The following is a 21,612-nucleotide window of genomic DNA, read 5'->3' as shown; positions in this document are numbered from 1 at the left end:
GAGGCTGTGACGGCCAAGCAGAATATTGGAGACATAGTGTCTCCAGGGGTAAAACAGAATCTCCAGACACCAGCCACTGAAAATGGGGGGATTAAATGGAAATTAATATAGGGAATGTTTTCCTACTCAATCCCCAGAAAAGCGGCAGTCAGGCTTAGACCTACCAGGCAGAGACGGAAGGTCTTTTCCAGATAAATCGTATAGAGGACCCAAAGAGGCTGATATCAGAAGTTCTCCAAGGAAACACCCCAGCCTTGTCACTTACAATACAGATTTTTAAATAACAAGTACTTCCCTCACACGTAAAACTTCTCATTTGTTTTTTTTTTTTTTTTTTTTTTTGGTACCATTCTCTTAAATATGAACAGGGAGCCAAGGTTCACAAGACCCATTAGGGAAGTTTCTGATATAAAAAGAGATGGGAAAATAATCAAACAAAATGTAATCTGTACAAGGTTGGGGATCTTTGTTTTGTTTCTTGAGTTATCCCAAGTTTCCAGTTGCCTGGAATATGATAAGCATTCAAAAATATTAGTTGAATGAATGAATGAAGCAAGTAGGAGGAAATAGGGATTATGTAAGGAAAAGAAAATAATTGACTGACATTAATGTTTTCAGTATGCTATAAGAGAGGAAATTTTCAGAGAATAAAGAAGAACACTTAGAAATTAAAAATATCACTCAGAAATGAAAAACCCAATTGGCATTTGGAAGGTAAAGTTGAGAATATTTTTCCAAAATACAGAGCAGAAACTTTTAAATAAAAAGAATGGAAAATTAAATTAAAAAGACTAGACCCAGCAAGTTTAACATCTGAATATTATACATTTCTGAGAACAATATAGAGATGCCTAGCACGGCACAATGTGTAAACATGTACACACCACGACACATCATGAAATTTTAATACACTGGGGGCAACCAGACTCTACAAGTTCTGAGAGAGAAAGAGGGAGAGAGACAGAGGCAGAGAAATGTTGCAAACCAAGGAACGAGAATCAGAATGGCATCAGACATTTCAATAGCTACACTGTAAGCTAGAAGACAATAAAGCAACAGCTTCAAAATTTCTTGCATTGCTATAAAGACATACCTGATACTGGGTAATTTGTAAAGAGAAGAGGTTGAATTGGCTCGTAGTTCTGCAGGCTGTATAGGAGGTACAGTGCCAGCATCTGCTTGGCTTCTAGGGAAGTCTCAGGGAGGTTTAACTCACTGCAGAAGGTGAGGTGGGAAACGCAGGCAAACGCAGGAGCAAGTGAGAGACATCAGGGGAAGAAGTGCCACATACCTTTAAACAACCAAATTTTGCGTGAACTCAGAGTGAGAGCTCACTTATCCCCAAGCGAATGGTCCAAGTCACTCATCAGGGATCCACCACCATAATCCAAACACCTCCTCCCAGGCCCCACCTCCAACACTGGGGATTACATTTCAACATGAGATTTGGGCAGGGAGAAATATCCAAACCCTATCAATGAAATATAATTTCTAACTGAGAATTCTCTGAGCCAAAATATTAACAAAGTGTGAGAGTAGAATAAAGATATTTTAGACAGATTAAGTCTCAAAAAGATATACCTTTCACGCATCCTTTCTCAACAAGCACCTGGATGTGCTCCAGTGACACAAGGGAGTAGATAATGAAAGAAGACACAGGATCTAGGAAACAAGGTACCTAACACAAGAGAAGTCTCAAGTGCTATAGAGAAGGAAAATCCTAAGACCAAAGTTTGGCTCTAGGCCTATCAGGCAACTAGTCTATATTGGAGCAGAAAATAATTTTTCAAGAAGATAAAATTTATCAGTGACTAATGCATTTGAACGTATTGAGAACATACTTACACAAATGAAAGAGTCAAATTTGTGGTTAATGCATGGACAACTTCATAAAGAAACTAGATAAAATTTTGAACTATAAGAAAAATAATATGTGCACAAAAGAGAAAACAATTATAATAGTCCACATGCCTGATATGGTTTGGCTGAGTCCCCACCCAAATCTCACCTTGAATTGTAATAATGCAGGGCCAGGTGGAGATAACTAAATCATGGAGGCAGCTTCCCCCATACTGTTCTCATGGTAAAGAATAACTCTCACAATATCTGATGATTTTATAAATGGGAGTTCCCCTGCAGAAGCTTTCTCTTGCCTGCCACCATGCAAGATGTGACTTTGCTCCTCCTTTGCCTTCTGCCATGACTGTGAGACCTCCCACAGTTCCTATAAAGGAACTGTAAGTCAATTAAACCTCTTTCCTTTATAAATTATCTAGTCTTGGGTATGTCTTTATTAGCAGCATGAGAACAAACTAATATAATGCCTCACCTGTGAACTATGATTACAAAGTAGGTATACAAAGTGAGGGTATATACAGGAAATCCATCATTAATTCTTAAAACTCAGATGTTAGGAAACAACTCTAAAAGACATTTATTTAAAGACATTGTATGGGAGATAGGGAGGGACAGTTGGCAGGAAATATCTTAGAAACCAGCTAAAAGACATGAAAGTGTTTTTATGAAGAAGTGGAGATAGTAAGTGGAATAATAGAGGGATTGCTCTTTTTTTTTTTTTTTTTGTTTTTTTGCAACTATTGACTTTTTTATAACTATTTGACTTTTAAAATCACGTTCATGAATAGTTTTGATAAAAGTAAAAACCAAGTAATAAAAATACTCCACAAGACTCTGTATAGCATTAGCTATTTTCTTTTGTCTACTACCTAGCCTATTTTTGATGCTTAGTAAATATGTTCTGAATAAATAAATAATAAAAATACTGACTATACTTGTTATGCATACATTAGAATCTATTGCTTCCCAGCAACCACAGGGTCTTTCAAAAATCCCTGTAACGGATCATATCACTCTCCTGCTTAAAATCATCTTATTGGTTACCACTGTAGTTGCGGGAAGAAGAATGAGACTTTTTAGCAAGGCCTACAAGAATTCTACTAAATCTGGCTCCCCCAATCCCTTCTCCCAATGCCCTGTGCTCCAAGGACACTGGTCCTTCTTCTGTTCCTGGAATAGGAATCTCTACCCTCCTCTCCCATTGTGAAGTTTGTTAAATGTGCTGCTGCTTCAGCCTGGAATTCTTTTTGCATGGCTGGATCTTTCTCCTCATTCAGACTGTTACCCAAATGTCACTTCCTCAGAGAAAATTCTATGGTCACCCTTTCAAAATAGCCCCGTCCCAGTCACTCTCATGCCACCATTCTACATTGCCTCTTTTCATGACATTCCTTACTCTCTGAAACTATGTTATTCCTTTATTTAGTGTCTGGTTTTTCCACCGTGGTGTCAGCTCCAGGTTAGCAAGCACCTTGGTCTGTTTTCTTCACAGATGTATTATCCAGGGCTTTGAACAATGTCAGAAACATAGTAGGCATCTCAGTTACTTTTCCAGAATAAACAAATAAATGACTAATTTTACATAATCCTCATAACAATACTGTGAGAGAAGTATTCTCATTTCTAATTTACAGATACCGAAGATGAGGCTCAGAGCAGTGAAATGGCGAGCCGACCAACGCGCAGCTTGGGTGTGGAGTCAGAATCCTCAGCCTGCCAGAGTCTGAAACCGGCATCGTTTCCACTCTTGCCTCCTTCCCCCAGACTGGCACCACCTTCTTATCTCCCAGATTTGCTAACCACTGGCCCTGTGGTTCTCAATTTTAACTGCCACTGGAATCACCTGGGGAGTATCGCTCTTTTTAAAATCTCAAAGCCTGTGTCACAGACCAATTAAATCATAATTTTTAGAGATTTCAAGTATTTAAAGCTCCCCAGGATTTAAAGGATTTAAAGCATCCCAGGTGATTTCAAAATGCAGTCACGCTTGAGAACTTCTGCTTTAATCCAAGGCTTCTCAATAGGCAGACTCAGAATTAAAGTGGGCTGTGAGGCTTTCTAAGTTACCTCAGGATTTGCTTTTCCTCATCCCATGTATTATGGAGTTTGGGCAGCTTCTTTCCATACCTGGCCTGGTCCAGAATCTACTTGTCCACTCAGTAATCTCAATTTTCATGAGCACTAGCAACTGCTTGAAGATCAGGGCAATTCAGTGTATCCCCACCCACACCACCTCTCCCCCACCAGGGACACACCTGAAACCTGTGGTGACCCATGACACACATACAAGAGATGTGTTGTGCCCAGCCCTCAAGGACAGAGGTTTCTGAACTTTTTAAATAAAGGGCTTGCTAGTAATTATCTTAGGCTTTGTGGGTGTATTAGTCCATTCTCACACTGCTATAAGGAACTACCTGAGATTGGGTAATTTACAAAGAAAAGAGGTTTAATTGACTTATAGTTCCACAGGCTGTATAGGAGGCATGGCTGGGGAGTCCTCAGTAAACTTGTAATCATTGTAAACGGTGAAGGGGAAGCGAGCATGTTTTCATATGGTGGCAGGGGAGAGACAGAGCGTGAAGGGAGAAGTGCTACACACTTTCAAACAACCAGATCTCATGAGAACGAACTCACTATCATGAGAACAGCAAAGGGGAAATCCACCCCCTTGATCGAATCATCTCCCACCAGATCCCTCCCCTAACACTGGGGATTATAATTCAACATGAGATCTGAGTGGGGACACAGAGACAAACCACATCAGTGGGTTATACAGCCTCTATCACAGCCACTCCACTCTGCCATTGTGGTGCAAAAGCAGCAGTAGACAATGCATTTGTAGCTGTGTTCCAATAAAACTTTATTTACAAAAGCGGGTGTTGGGGTGGAGTGGATTCTTGGACCATAGTTTGCTGTCCCCTGCTTTAAGATGTTGTGACTTTTTGGCTTCCCCCATGGGGAACTCATGTTCTCTGAGTGACTCATAGGTGAGACAGAGGGGATGGGCCCTCCCTAGGATTCACAACTATGTAACTGTAAACAAGAAAAATGAAAAGGGAGGCAGAGGAAGAGGAGGAAAAGAAAGCTAAGGTCCTGATGCTGCTGAAGCTCTAGAAGGGTATTCTTTTCATGCAAGAAAAGTCAAGGTCTAATCTGAGAATTTTCATCTCAGTTGTAGCAGCAAAGAACCTAGAATCATCCCTCTATTAAACACAGATTCAGTGAGCATCTGGTCCATGCCAGCCATCTGCTGGTGCCAAAGAAGTGGGAAAGACAAGACCTCGACCTCAGGATTTGTCCACACTCTAGTGGGAAGGTAGACACATTGAAGAATGACAATGCCATGTGAAAATTGCCATGAACCAGCAGTTGAAGGTTAGTTCTAGTCCACTAAAGATCTAGAGATTAAGCAGAGCTAGAGCCAGGCTGGCAATGATGCAGGAGTCTCCACATGGGTCCGCAGGGTCACTTGGGCTGTGATCAGCATCCCTTCTGCCTGGCTTTCCAACTGGTTTTTACATTAAGCCTATCCTGTGCAGGACTTCAGAAAGGTGCTGCCCAGCACCCATTTCTCCTCCTTCTGGAGGACTGATTTTCCTTTAGGGGAATTACCCTTTGTCTACTCAGCCTATGTGATTTGGTGGTGGTTGGTAAGGACATTGATCTTATTGCATTTCCTGGGCTACAGTGATTTGTTCAGCAATGATCATATGATCCAAGCCAGGCTAAGAAGAGTCAATTCAGATATGTTTGTAGGAAACTTGTAAGAGAACTTCTTTCTGTTGAATTGAAAGCTGCAGTCTGGATCTGCAGAGGGATGTCTCATGGATAGTGACAACCTAGGAGCAAAGCCAGCCAGGGCAGAGAAGAGACAGAGACCCAGCCTTGAACATCTGCACTCAGCCAGGCCTGAAGGCATGCTATCCTTGCACTTTTTCAGTTATGTAAGCCATTTAAATTGGGTTTCAGTCATTTATAACCAATAAAATAAATAATCCAGCATTTGACTTCACCAATGCTTTGTGGGGTTTTATTTTATTTGGAAGAGAGGTTTCCCAGGTGTCTTCAACTCTGAATTACCCATCCCCAGACGGCCAATCAGACAAATGGATGCAATTCACCTGAGTATTCTAAACCCCAGGACTGCAGTAGAGAAATTAATCAACATTCAATCTTCTTTAGTCTATCATTATTGTGGCATTGACTGAAATATAGGGTTAAATTTAATTTCTTCCTACTAGCATGTTAAAATTTGTGAAATTAATTTTAATTCCAAGTTTTGATTGGACTATTTAACTCTTCTGGTCCTCACTGTTCTGATTTTCTTGTTTAAATTAATTGGATTTATGCCACCCCTTGCAGTAGAATTGCAAAAAGAGAGACCCAGATATTACACTTTGTTTGGCAGGCATTTGAAATTCAACAGCCTGAAAAATGATCTAGTTTCATGGACCGTATTTATAGCCATGGTATTTATCCTTAGTATGTCTTATCTCACCCAGTTTAAGGTCCAGAACCACTTGTGTTTTCCACAGCTCTGTCCAGGGCAGGTATGCTTGTCCGACAACACAGCAGCATGTCCACTACCTGCCTTCCTGGCATCTGTGGAGGGTCCCAGTCACCTCTGCAGGTGGAGAAGCAGAAGTGCCCCAGCCCCAGGCCTAAGGAGAGATGGATGCTTGGGAATTTAGTTCTCATTTCTCCAGTGGCTCAAACCTATATATTTAGCAAGTGTTGTTATTTTCAATATTTATAAACAAGTACCTTTTCTAAGTGAATTAATTTATTTAACATGTACAATAAATACACTTAAGTGATTTCATATGGACTTTTATCCAAATATAGAACATAAGGGTACCTTTTGCAATTAAATATATTCTAACTCAAGTGTGAATCAGGTCAGTGTAGTGCTACAGCACAGGAGAGCAATGGGCTCATCCATGATCAGTATCTTGATTGCTCTTCTTTGCTCTTTTATTTTGTTTTGTTTTTTTTCTCAGCCTAACTTTACTATGTTATTCATTAATAACATTCAGTGTTTCTTTTATTTCCAAAAATATATCTAAATTCTACACTTGGCATTTCATAACAAGGATCACAGTTCGTTTATCCTTTTCATTCTAATAACACTTACAATGGCATTGGTGAGTTTTTATGAAATTAACATGTAATAGTAATTCAAAATAAAATAATAAATGATTCAAATAAAAAAGGCACTCATTTGTCCTTGCTTCTACAGATCTAGTTTGGGTACATATGATAATATCCATTAGCTGATTAATGTTAATCCAAAGTCAGAAACTGAATAGGTTGTTTCTATTTTTCCCAATAAAACTTTTTGAGTTTAATTGATGACATAGATCATATTAGGGACTGTTAGAACATTAAGCTAATATTTCCTGAGCTTGAAAATGGTGAAATTATTTTTGTATATACATTATGGCTTCTTGTACAGATTATTGCCATTTTAAAACATGTTCCATTGTATGGATGGTAGTGGCTTTGACAGAAATATCAATACAGGTAGCATATTGCCAAACAGGGGTTGACTGGTATTTTGCTGATTAGTGACAACATTAGTTTCATTGATATTCTCATTTGGGCAACATGGGAAACCCTGTCTCTACTAAAATACAAAAGAAATTAGTTGGACGTGGCAGCGTGCGCCTATAATCCCAGCTATTTGGGAGGCTGAGGCAGGAGAATCACTTGAACATAGTAGGTGGAGGTTACGGTGAACCGAGATTGTGCCACTGCACTCCAGCCTGAGTGACAGAGCGAGACTCTGTCTCTACAAAAACAAAAAAACAAAAACAAAACAAAACAAAAAGAATATAAGTCAAATTCTATTGCAGCTCCTCTGGGTGTCTCACTCTATCTGTCTATCTATATATATAGTGGAATATGACTAGTTTGAACATTTCCAAAAATAACTGAACTGCTTTTGAGAGGGGAACAAGAAAGACCCAAACACTTTACACCAGGACTTTTCTTGTAATGCTTGTTCTCACTTACCATTTGTTCTAGGGCACCCTGGTGCCTCAGTGAGCTTCTTGCCCACAGCTGGCCTCTCCAGGGATCTCTGGACCACAGTAACTACATATTGGTATTGGCAGGAATGGACCAAGGCCTAGGGCTTCATCCTCTTAACTTAGAGCATCCGGATACATTCCAGACATATGTATCAGCATTACCCCGTGTACAAGGCCATGTGAAGATGGGGTGGCTGTTGGGAGTGGGGCACCAGTGTTGCAGATCAGCAGATATTGGAGTACAACAAGCTGTACTTCCCCAAAATGGCCACAGCAACATATCCAGTCCCATAGAGATTTAAAACTTTATCATTCCCCAATCAAGAGGTGGAGTTGGCTTCCTCTTCCCTTGAATTGGGCATAATTTGTAACTGCATCGATAAACAGAACATAGTGGAAGTGATGCTCCATGACTTTAAGTTAGGCTGTAAAAGAGGACACCACTTGGCCCTCTCTCTTTTTCTCTCAGCTGCTCACCCTTGATGCTCAGCCACCATATTGTGAGGCAGCCCAGGCCACATTAAGAGGCCACAGGTAGGTGTTCCAGCCAACAGCCTCAGCTAGGGTGCCAGCCAACAGCTGGCATCAACTCCCAAACATGAGAGGAAATGAGTGTTCAGTGTGCTCCAGCCCCAGTCTAGGAGGGTCCTAGCTGAGATCCCAGACATTGTGGAGCAGAGGAGAAAAAGCCTCCCATTTGCCCTGTCTGAATTTGTGAACCCACAGAATTTGTGAATATAACAAGTAATGGTTTTATGTCACTAAGTTGTGGGGAAATTGTTACTAAGCCACAGTACCTGGAACACAGGAATCACAGTGGAGTGGGGAACAAATTACAAACTCTACGGTAAGGGCCACACTTCACAAAGAAGGTGATATAGAACATGCATTTTCTGTTTTTGTTTGTTGGTTGGTTTCTTTGAGATGGAGTTTTGCTCTTGTTGCCCAGGCTGGAGTGCAATGGCACAATCTCAGCTCCCCATAACCTTTGCCTTCCAGGTTCAACCTCCTGCCTCAGCCACCCGAGTAGCTGGGATTACAGCCATGTGCCACCACGCCCAACTAATTTTGTATTTTTAGTAGAGACGGGGTTTCTCCATGTTGGTCAGGCTGGTCTTGAACTCCTGACTTCAGCCCGCCTTGGCCTCCCAAAGTGCTGGGATTACGTGCACGAGCCACTGCACCCAGCCATAGTACAGGAATTTTCAACAGGATAACGCCACCTTCCATAAGGGAGAAAAATTTGTTCTTAGGAAATTAAAAAAATCTTACATTTAAAAAATAAAGGACAGATATACAAAGGGTATGTAAGCAGATGGTAAATCTGTGACATTACAATTTAATGGGGGGAGGAGGGCTACTAGGAGGAAAAAAATGTCCTAAAAGCTTCCTTAGGTGGTGATAATGAAAAGGCTGAGGAACTCCAAACTAGAAGGAAGAAGAGATTCATTCTGAGCTCGAGAGGCCTGAGGGGCAGCTTGTTCACACAGAAGGAGACATTCTGACTCACTGGGAGATCCTGAACAAGTGGCTTGACTTCTCTGAGTTTCAGTTTAATCTTTTGTAAACCAGAGATAATAATGTTTAATGTTTAGAGCTATTATTAGGAGTCAAATGAAATGCTCATAAAACTTTTTCGCTGCATAATAGACTCTTAGTATTTTGTAGTGGTGTTGAAGCAGATGGACCTGAAAGGGAAGATGGTGATTGACAGATACGGGGGAAAGGCAGTTGAGACAGGGGACCCTTGTAGCCCAAAGAGGTTGGAGAATATGTTTCAAATTAATAGTCTGATGTGTTTAGAGAGCTAGAAGCCATGGGGTTAGAAGATCAGGGTGAAAAACTAGCCAGTGGTAGAGTGTGCAGTACTTTGAGTTCAAGTAGAAAGAATTCATTCCTTCATTTATTTCATTTAAAAAAATAACATACACATAGAACAGCAGGAGTGTTCATATAAAAAATTCAAATTAAAAAATACACACATTGATAAAGCACCTACTATGTGCCAGGACTGTTGGATAAAAAAGTGAGTGTGACAATCAGATTCATTGTGACACGTAACAAAACACAATCAGACCATTTCAGTGCAATTCACACTCCCAGGGTAGAAGAGGAATGTGGAGGGAAGGCTTCCCATGGGAGGTGATGTTTGGGCTGGGCTTTAATGCATGGGGGTGTGATGGTTGGTGGAAGTGAGAGAGGGACTTCTAGGCACAGGAATTATTTCAGTGTGTGGCCTGTGCAGATCTCAGCAAGCAGTGTGCTGTGTCTGTGTGGGGAGCCTCCTGGAGATGGGACTGGAAAGGCTCATCAGGACCTGGGGGCATCAGGAAGGCCGTTGCCTAAATGCAAACAGCATAGACTTGATCTTGTGTCTTTCATGACCTGCCTGCATCTGTGAGAGGAAGATCCTTTTGGGAGCAGAGAGGAAAGGATAGGGCTGGAAGTGGGAATGGCAGCTGGTAGTGGCTAAACCAATCAGAACAGGTGGCAGGGACAGAGGTCACAGTCTTTAGTGGCTGAGGGGAGACAGTGGTGGGGGAGACAGGCTGGGAAGTCAGTGTGCCTACCTGGGGTGAGTTTAGGAAGCCAGTGGATAACCAATCCACATGTGGTCTAGGACCTCGGGTGACACTAGCTCAGACACCTTCCCTGATCACTCTCTTCACTGGGTGTCCTCCTCCCAGACTCAGGAATGGGGCCCCCAGAACCTACACATATTCTCACTGACCTACTCCATGGCCACTCAGCCTGGTGTCAAAATGGAAAAATTACTAGGTGGTTAACTAACAGCAGGGCTCTGAACAAGCTCTCCAGAGAGCCACCCTATTGATCCAGCGTCTCTTTTGGGCCAGGCACTGGGCACAGCCAAAGTAGAGGATGACAGTCAGAGATGCCAGAGGCCACTGCCCCTAGATGCCTCAGTGCTCCCACAGTGTGACACAGTCCAGGACACCTGGTGATAACTGAGCTCTAGATCCAGGGCTGTCCCAGTGATGAGCAATTTTCACAGACTATTGTGAGGTCATATGCAACACGTTCACCTGTGTTTAGAATTAGAAAATACAAGTGCATGTTCTGGCACTGCCATTTAATCTGTGTGTGACTTTGGGTTGGTCATGTCCTACTTCTGGGCTTTCACAATTCAAATGAGGAAAATCCTATCTCATGTATGATGTGTCATTGACTAAGGAGGTAGATGACAGTTCATGGAGTCTCAACTGCTAGGAGCTTTCTACTCAATATAGCCCATGCCATATTAGCCCATACTGTAATATGCCTTAGGTGATGCTGTAGCTGCTGATCTGTGAGCCACACTTTGCGCCAGCAAGGCTCTAGAGCACAACTGAGAGAAGGCGTCATTACCTGGACCAAAGAGGAAGGAACGGACACTAAGTAAACAGCTGTCCACATTGCGGCCTCATGAGATCACTGCCCTGGCTCTCAGCAGCAGGTAGAGGCAGCTGGTCTCCTTCCCTTTCCATGATGGAGGCGCAGAGATCAAGCTTCCAAGAACCCCTTGTCTCTGAACAGACTAGTCGTAGGGTATCTGGGATGTCAAGGAAAAGGTAAGGAAAACTGAGAAAAGCTTCCCCTTCCTGGTCTGTCCTTTTCATACCTCAGCCAGGATGCCTAGGAGGAAGAATAGAGTAGTGGCTCTGGGTTCAGAGGCTCAGGCATTCTGCAGTGAGTCATCCTAAAAGCACAGAGACTCTCAGTGCCTTGTGCCTATCATACCAACTTGAAAAAATGGCTCTCCCAATATGAATAGAGATGTTTTTAACTAATAATGTTCTCCAAATGAAGTAAGTAATACCAAGGTATGCCTACAAGATCCCTCAGCCTCACCACCTGAGACCCCGATACTCACAGGCATCTAAACCACACATGGAGACCAAGTTGCAATCCCTCATACATTCCTTCCACAAACAAGTGTAGAGCACTTACTATGTGCCAAGCACTGTGTTGGGGGCAGGGAAGGCCAAGGTACAGTTTTTGGTTTCAGCAGTTTGTCATCTAGCAGGAAAGACAGACACAGAGACACATCATTACAATGTGCTCATAGTGATCGCGAGGTTCTTTCAAAGAGCTCTTTGCTCTCTCCCAAGGGAGAGCTTGAAACTGGGGATCCAAGAAGGTCTCAGGAAGTAGTGATATTGGGTGGCTTTTGAAAGATAACTGGGAATTTCCCAAACAGAGAAGGGGACAGATTCTTTCCATGCTAAAGGAGAAGTAAAAGCCCCAGGGTGGTGGACAGACTCGGGGTATGAGAGCAGCAGAGAGCACTGAAGGTGTGTGGGGTAATGGTGGAAAATGGGGCTGGCAGGTCTGTTGAGGCCTGGCTGACAGGGCAGGAAGCTGGGACTTTATCTAGTCAGCAGCAGAAAGCCAGAAGGTTTTAGAGAAGGATGAGAGAGAGGAGACAGGCTTAGAAAGAAGGACTGCAGCAATGGTAAGGATGAGCTGGGAGTGAGAAAACCTGTGGCATGGAGACTAGCTCAGAGGGAGGGCCCTGAGGTCTTCCTGTATGTGACCAGGCCCTGAGTGAAGGCCTCAGGCACCGCCTTCATTTTGCTCAGTGGTGACACCAGCCAACCTCCCTAGCTTAGGCATTTTCTGGTCAGAGGAGTTAGTGGGCATTCATGCCCTCTGTGTGCCATCCACTCCTGGATGTTTTACACCTGCTATTTCTTTTCATTCCCCCAGCACCCTGACAGGTAAGAATTGTTACCCCATTTTATAGAGGAGAGGACCGTGGCTCAGAGGTGTTATTCAGGGAAGGTCACGCAGCTGGCAGGTGGCAGAGCCAGGCTGGTGTGACTCCAAAGTCCCTGTTCTTTCCAATGCCCTGTACTTACCTGGGCTTTTAAAAAGCCATGGGGCAAGAGGGAGGTCCTGGAATGCTAGATTTTCAGAACTTACAGGAGCCTGTGTCTAACTTGCAATGTGACTGGAATAAAGTCAGTCCCACATATTATTGGCTTTTTTTTTTTTTTTCCTGAGGCATTTTTAATAGGAAATATCCAAAGGAGTGGCTGGGCCTCTCCTCTCTCTTGAACACTTTTGTTTCACTCCCTAGGTGTTGGTTACTCATCTCTAGACTCACAGGACTGGCTTGGCTGGTTTCGCAAGTCTTCCTTAAGGGCCCTGCTTGCTTTATCCCACTACCCACCCTCTGTCCCCACTCAGACTCTGAGCACAATGAAATAGTTTTGGCAACATTTTAGAAGCTGATATCACTGGGAACCGAGTTTCACTCTGGATGCAACTCATTGCTGGACAAAAAGATGGGCTCTTTCTTCTCTGAAGCAGAAGGTACTGAGTAATCAGCCAACTACTGCCAACCACAGTGGAGGGAAAGGTTCCATAAGTGCAGCATTTTCCACTCTTGGCTGCTAGGCCTGCAGAAGGTGGTGTCAGATGAGAGGCTGGCCCTTGAGAGTTGTTCATACTCCAAAAGGTTCTAAGCTGTTTCACTCAGATGAAGAAGTCAGGTAAAGACGCAATTTCAATGCCATGCTCTCTCATCTTCTCGACAAAAATCCACCTTGTGTCCCGTTCCTCCCTTCTAAATCCACAAGTATTTCCTGCTGCAGCCGGGTGTGCTCCACAATGAAAAGAGCAGACAAATCTTTCCAGGCTAAGGGGTTCCATGGCTTTCGGAGACCTACCTTTGGGCCAGGCAGAAGCAATGACGGAGGGTAGGAGAGCTCTGCAGGCTCCAGCAGCAAGAGGGTGGCACATTCAGGACTGGCTGGGGCTCCGTGGTGGGGACACTTGGCAGGGCACAGACAAGGCCATACACAGACGTCATAAAACAAAATTTATCTTTAATTTGTAAGTGTCAACAGCAGTACAAAAGATGGAGTGATGACAACTAGATTAGGGTAGAGAGGACAGTCTTGAGGTAAATGAGCATAAATAGGCAGTTCTTATAGACACTCCCCTTAGGGGCCTGAGCCCCATCACGGCATATACATTATCACCCAAAGATGGCATGTTGAACATATCAGGAAAGCACCTTGTGCAAAAAGGAAAAAAAAAGTAGCTAAGGTGCCAACATACACCAGGATAGATAAAGACAGTGTGTCTTTCAATTTGTCTTTTCCCTTAATTATGAGGCAGAGGAGGGGAAGACTTTGAAAAGTACCACTGAAAGATTATTCAATGTTGAGCTTTATCTCACGTCAATACTGCACAACGAAATCCAAGAAGTTTGTGTATGCAACAAAGCTAAGAACAATGATTCATTCTTGTAAATTTGAAGAGATTTTTTCCCATTTCTTTAATCTTTAGCAAACTTTTTATTATTATTATTATCAAGAGGAGAGTGTGAGAAAGATGTGATGGCAACCCTTAAGGTCATTTAAAAACTTTACACTGGACTGTACAAGATTTTTTTTTGATAAACTATTTACATTTTCAGACTTTCAAACATATTCAAAGCAGCAATAGACACTAGTTTTTATGTTTTTTTCTTTTTTTCTAATTGCCCAAATAGTTACCAGCCATGGGCCAAGTAGGTACCTGCATTATACATAGAATTTCTACAAAGAAAATCTGCAGTTAAAATTTTGCTCCAGGATGTATTAAATGCCCTTAGCAATTCAAGGGCCACACCCAGTGTTGCTATAGGAACCAAAGCACAGTACCTTGACAACAGAGTTGCAGTTGTCCCAACAGCCCTACACAAACTTTACACTTTGAAACAGCAGCCAGCATGTCAGTCCAGCATGTCAGTGAATTGTGCTGATTAAATTAACATAGAATACAATTTCACAATATACATCACAAACAAATTACAACGTAGGGGGAAATAAAAGAGTTACAGTAAGATAAGTTATGTAGTAACAGCTTATAAGCTTGTCTAAGGTAATAAAAATTTTACATGGCAAATACAATAATGAATGAACATAAATGCTAAGCATTCTAATTTGCTACAAGCTGGAGGAGGGTACAATAAAGACTGCACTTTCAAAAAAGCAAAAACACATATGACAAAGGAAGACAAAGGGAGAATGCACATGAGCAGGCCTGCAATGTGCAGCATACAAAACAGTTAAATATTTGCACATTCCCCATACTCCAAGAGCACCAGCACTGAGGCCTCACTTTATGCTTGTGGTTCTTCAGGAATAAGAATCTACTGAGCAAGATATGTCACTGAGTTTTCTTCAAGCGTTCATATTGCCACGGACACTGATTAGCAGAGAATGTGCATTAAGCATTACCTTTCTGCCCCCATCCCGCCCACCCTTACCTCTGCCCCAAAGGTACCAGCATTCCAAATACTTGTTCATGAGTTTTTGGAAAGCAATCTGTCCCCAACGGGAAAGACAGAATGGGGATGAAAAGGAAATGTGTTTGCATATCAATACTTCAATGATATTAATACAGGGGAACGCTCAATAGGATATGGCATCAGAAACAGAACATCGTCGGCAGGAATAACAGACAGAAGTTGTTTATTAGGGAAGAAAACATGTCAGGGAGCAGATGACTTAAGGAAATGATGCAAGTGCTTTTGTGAAAGGACAAATGAGGTCATACAATATTATTATACTTTGAGAAGTGAGCTTAAGTGCCAACTCAATTCTTAGACAAACGTGTACACAGGCAGGGCTACAGCAACTATTTTTGTCATTTTCTCATTAAAAAGGAAGACCCAGTAACAATTTCAATACATTCCTCTAGCTGCATTTATTTGCAGTTGTTGGCACTTGGTACAGGACTTCTCACGTGATTTAAAATTACTAAGTGATTCTTTTTCCTCTCCCTAATGAGTTGGTAGAGGTCAATTCTTTGCAAAACGAGTAAATTGAGAGAAGCAGCCTCAGCTGTGCTGTTCAAGTGACCCGGCTGCCTTCCTACTGAGGGTAAATGGGCTTTCCCAAAACAATCCCTGCTTTCAGCTAGTGCCTGTGCTCCTGGCTGAGGAGGGTGTGCTCCGAAGAAGCAGCCTGGCTTCGGAAAGAAAAGAAAGCAGCCTTTAATTTCAGCCCTAGAGTGATCACGCCCTTTTCAAACACCCTCAGGCTCCTGTGGGGCTAATGTTCAGGGGAGGCCAGAATTCGACAAGCTCAATAGCACTGTGAGCCCACACCTGAATTTAGAACTTGGCCTGGGCTTTGGTGTCAGGACCCTGGCAAATCAAATCAGGCCTAAGGACAAGGCTGGAGAGTATCAAATACCTAACGAAGCAAACTGATGTGCTTCTAAAAGGCTGAGCTGGATATGTGTGAAAACAACAAAGCTTCCGTACCTTCCTGGAAAAGACACTGCTTCATATCTGCCAATGAAATAGACAAGTTGTCAGCCTGGCAGCTCATATCTGCAAAGCGACCTTTTGTTTCTCTCTCCCTTCCTTCTTTTTTCCTTTCTTCCTTCTTTACTCCTTTTCCTTCCATTCCATATGGCTTTTTTTTTTTTTTTTTTTTTTTTGTAGGAGAGGATTGTCTGGCAGTGTCCCAATTCTAAGTGACAAGGAGAACCCTGACCCTGTAAGTTCTTTAACAAAATGGAGATAATTTTTATCTTTGATTTGAAGATACTATGAAATAGGGAGCACCGCAAAAACAAAGTTGCTTAACATTCTTGAATCTAAACTGACATGGTGGGACTTTTATTAATGGCCAGTCTCAGAGGTGGATTTTTGCCTTTGTAATGGCATTCATGTTTCTTGCTATTAAATGGTCACAGAAGTATCTTAGAAGATTTATGTGGACTCACAAAGCAAACTGTCTCCTAACCGTAGCGGAAATTTAGTATGTCCAATCATCAACTTTCTGTAAGAAAAAAGGGAAATGTCTGGATCTGTGGACAGTGGATTCTGAACTACATGAGAACCCTGGTGAAGCATTTTGCTGTCCCAGCTGCAGGCCGAACACTGCTCTCTCACTCACTGTGGCTGATAACTCACTACCCCGAGAGGCACAGTGACTCATCAACTTTCAGTTTGGACCAACATCTATGGATAGAGAACAAAAAGGAAATACATAACTTATATCTCACTAAGTATTCATGAACCAAAAATAAATTCTATTTCTATGTTATATTTACACATTCAAAAAATCTAAAATGAGATGGTAAAGTCATAAAAACTTTGTTTAAGCCCCACTGAAAATAAAATGAAGTGATCCCTATGATTGTCATTCTTAATTTCCATGAATATTTAGAGCCAAACTTGGCTAATAAATAAACTGCTTATACACAAAATTTAGATTCAGATACAGCATTACTGTTTGATCCAATGAAAGAGGCGTTTACAATCAGATCATTCCTGAATAGCCTTTCATTTTTAAGAACATGGCTAAAAGTAACTGAACCCCAGTACTGAGGCAGAGCTGGAGCTAAAACAAAGTGTTCATACACACATGTATTTTGCATAAATAAATGAAATAACAAGACATAAAAATGACTCAAATCCGGCAACTGTGAGGCAAGCCCACACGAGTCGAAACAGATGACTTTTGTTCATGTAGTTTTCGTACAACAGTTTCACATTAGTCAGAAGTGATAAAAAATACCATTTATATCCAGTGCTTATAACACTTACGAAACAACATCTGTGAGTGTGTGTGTTTTTTTTTTTTTTTTTTTTTTTTACTTACTACGAGCAAAATCAAGTTTCAGTCCTAAAGAACAGTCCTTTGTTCTCCACCAGCCCAGAATATTATTTTGGCATGGTCATAAAAACAAACAAAATTAACCTACTACGCTAAATGTTTGCCTTTGTGCAAAATTAATTACATACAATACAATGCTAGCCATACAACACTCTACCAATGCAACAAAATAAGAAAGAAGTGAGAGAGAGCAAAAGCAAAAGCCAAAAAGAAAGAAAAAAAAACCACAAGAGTGAACTGAGGAGGAGAGGTATATAATCAAAGAAATCAGTAAGACAATAATAAATACTCATTTTTTGAGAAAAAAATGACCTCCTCCTCATTTGAAATAAATGTACAAAAACAAATTTCTAATCCCCAACCAACATGAATAACAAAGCGTTCCTATCAGTACCTTAATCAGCTTATAGAGAGCACTCCCAGCTAATGGAATAGCTGGTAATTTCTTGGCTAGACCTGTTTATTGCTATTAGGCCTTGAGCACTCTTAAATAAATATGAAGGTACACTATTTTCTTCCAAGTGACAAAATGGCTCAAGAAATCTGATGGGGCCGTTCCTATGTCCTGGTGATCAGATTCTGGGTTGTCCCATGAGGTGAACTATCCCATTCACTGACATTCTCCCACTAAACCTCTCTGGGTGAAGACCCCCGATAGGCAACCTGTCCTGGTTTCAGGAAGCGCAAAATGGCATGGCAGAACTCCCTGTAGTTAGGAGATGAAGAATAAAACCTCACTGCTTCCCACCCCAGCAGCATGTCTCCAAAGAAATCCTTGTGTGACAAGTGCAGTTCATCTTGTTCACACGTAGGCATGTCCCCATGTGGCCACGGATAGAGAGTCAGCCAGAGGAACTCATCTGCTGCCCCCGGAGCTATCTGTTCCCCAGAGTTAACAGTAGGAACATCCCATATAGGGAATGTATTCCCCTCCTTCTCCTCCCTTATGGTTTTCTTTCATTCTCTAGATGTATCACGACTATTTGCCACCATCTTTGTTCTGAGGCTGTCATGTGGCTTTTTGCATCCTGGGGATTTTGCAATGAACTCCCTGGATGTGCCAGCTGGGACAAGGCAACTCAGTGTAAAGATGCCAGCCCATGACAGCTTCACTGAGATTCCTGCATGGCCCACAAGCCTTGGGCTTCAGGTTTGGCCACAGGCCTCTCCTGCCTGGCAGTCACCACTGTTGACCCTTGCTGCTGAATGGAATTCAGGGGGAAATGCCACTGATGCAGACCCTACCACTTGTGAACTGAATTAGGGGAAAATTCTGGAAAAAGACTTGAGGTCACAGTGAACCTCAGGGGCATACCTGTTTAAGTGTAAGACTATATACCTATATCCCAATACACAGCCCTGCAGCCAGATATATACTCATGATTAAAAACAATAATAGGTTTTTAATAATATCTTGGTTTCAGAAATGCTTCCAGGCGTTCTGGGGACATAAAATCACTATGTACACAGGAGAAGGAGGTGAAAAGGACTGAAAAGTTCTTTGGGGAAGGAAGGTGAAAAAAAAGAATTATTAAATTAATGCCACCAACAATTTTAAAAAAATAAATAGTAAGTGGACCCTTGACATTCTGGAATGAATAAATTATTTAAGAGAAAATGTGTTAAGACTGAATGTCAGGGTTAAAGGCAAAGGGATAATGGATGTAGTGAGAGGTGGTCTCAGGCAGAGAAGACCACTCGGTCGATATCTGGTGTGGCGGTCGCTCTGGTGTGTGTACATCATACCACATCACACACTGATGGCACGTCAACAGGCAAACACAATTGGGTCCATGCACTGTGGCAAACTTGTTCATTCCTTACAATATCTTGTCTCCAGATTCCTGAGTACTTTACCATTTTCTGGAAAAAAATATTGGTTTGCTATTTTATTTTAAGATGCCAAAGATTGTCTAAGACTTTGCAGTGTCTCCTTTAAGACTTTCAAAATATTAAGATTCAAAAGTTATGAAAAAGTTTGGCACATTCAAAGTTTAACTCTACACATGGAAAATTGGAATTCCGAGGCCTTTTGAATATGCTCTACATGCAGCTGCACACGCCGTGGACTTGTTCTGTTTCACAATATGAAATCCTCAGTTGTTTTCTAAAATAATTCAGAATAAAAACACATTCACAACCTGTAGGCCGGCACAGCATACCTGAGTGAGAATGTTTAACCCCATCTAAAACAGTAACTTAAACCTTTATCAACATCCAAAAGAAAAAAAAAGTAAGACAAAAATATAAGACTTGTAAGACATCTACGGGTTGAGATAAGTTTCAAGTCCTGGTGTCTCATATTTAATATGTCTTCACCTAAATTAAAAAAAAACAACAACAACAATAACAATAACGACAAAAAACTCAAGTTCATGAAAAATCAGGGAAAACTTAATCTGTCTCACACTTTATGAAACAATTAAGACCATTCTGCTGATGTAATTGTGGAGCCACAAATGCATGCGGGCTCTTTAATAACTTTTTGTTGGGGACCGGGGTGAAATGTCAGAGTACTTTAATTCAGCAAACAAAAACTCCTCAGTTGGCACTGACAGCCTCCGGGGCTTCATTTTCACTGCTATAGTCTGATTTGGGGTCATCTTCATAGTCATCATACATTTCCATTTCATCCTCTCCATTAATCATTTCATTTCCAGCTAGGCTTCCGCCATCTGTCTTCATACCATAAGTGCTCTGGATGACCGGGAGGCTGGGCTCCGGGCTGGCCGAGGTGCTAGAGCAGTCAGATGTCATCTGAGGCGATGGTGTGGTAGTTGCCATAGTGATAGCACCAGGATACACAACACCTGTTCCTGTGGTGATTGGAATCTGAGGCTGTTGCCTATATAGATTCAAAAAACAAAATCAGACAAGGGAGAAATATCTGTATATGTGCTATGTCTGGCACTGGAATTTACCCCCTACACTTTCCAAAGGGAGCCCTAAATAAATGTTAAATAACATTCTAAGCAAATAAAATGTGACAAAGTTGTTCCCTGGAGGAGTCCTGAAAATCTCCTTGATGCTATGTTAAGGGTTAAACAATATGATGGAGCAATTTACTGACGATTTTGCAACATAAAGGCAGGGTTCTTTTAACTTGGTAAATATGCAAAACTTGGATAACACCTGGCATTAGGAACAAATGATGTAGTGAATTCCGCAAAGTTACATGTGAGATAATTTTTGAAGATCTCCCAGCACATTTTGAAAATTAGACTAGTGGCATGAAACATATTATAATGACACTATTAAGCAGGTTTGTGTCTTCACCTTGGTTTGAGAACTGTATAAATCGAGAAGAGAAGGAACCTAGCATGTCCCAAAGAGTGAGATTTAGCAAAGCATCTATTTGTTATTCATGTAAATGTCTACATATTTCCATGGCTGAACTTGTTAGGAAGAATCCCTGTGGAAGGATCATCTTGGATGTCATTACTGCTGAGGCCCTGGGCTGGAACTGGGGCTGTGATTAAGAGAGTCGAGAGTAAAGAGCAGTGAGAGCTCTGCAACTCAACAGAGTAGAGTTGCAGAGTAGACACCAGATATGCTGCCTCACTCTAGATGCCAGAGGGTGGCAAGGCCTGGACACCAGTTCACTCCTCCATAATGTTAGCCTAGTTTAAATAAACTTAACAGATCCTTTGTGGAGGTCAATCTCTTCCTGCAGGGAGACATGACTACTGTCTCTCAACTTCACTTAGGGCATTATAACTGGTACACAGGAATGAAAGATCCAACTAACTCAGAGAGAGACTGTGGCTAAAATATTATTTTCACATATGCAATATTCACCAGAAGTTTCTCAATCTTTTATGGATCGTAAATTATAGTCAAAATTTGTTTCAAATGGTCAATGTAACTATCCTTTTGGAGCCTCAATTTCCACATATTTATAAAAGCCAGGGTTAGGGAAGTTCTGGAAGGTCCTTCCACTTTTTGTACTCATGACTTCAGGTCAATTATCACTTGGACAATTCTTACTCACCCTACACATTATCACTGAAACTTTCTATCCATCTCACTTAAACAGGAAAATACCCTGAATCTATGAAGAAGTAGCTTAGCTACTTGCCATTCTTTGACATGTCCAG

General features: G+C 41.7%; 1 protein-coding gene across 50 annotated transcripts in view; it reads right to left on the bottom strand.

Annotated features, from left to right (window-relative positions):
• Nucleotides 1-16,258: 16,258 nt before the first annotated feature.
• The window catches only part of SOX6 (SRY-box transcription factor 6), a 658,308-nt gene continuing 652,954 nt past the window's right edge, over nucleotides 16,259-21,612 (bottom strand). For all 50 annotated transcript variants that reach the window (XM_045370379.3, XM_074014189.1, XM_074014211.1 and 47 more), the window contains one exon: nucleotides 16,259-20,360. In XM_045370379.3, coding sequence (XP_045226314.1) covers nucleotides 20,057-20,360 — 304 coding nt within the window. In that variant the 3' untranslated portion in view covers nucleotides 16,259-20,056. The remainder of the gene's footprint in view (nucleotides 20,361-21,612) is intronic.

Source organism: Macaca fascicularis, chromosome 14 (assembly GCF_037993035.2).
Source record: "Macaca fascicularis isolate 582-1 chromosome 14, T2T-MFA8v1.1".
Taxonomy (NCBI): Eukaryota; Metazoa; Chordata; class Mammalia; order Primates; family Cercopithecidae; genus Macaca; species Macaca fascicularis.
The sequence above is the reverse complement of the archived record's forward strand: the minus strand, read 5'-3'. Positions and strand labels throughout refer to the sequence as shown.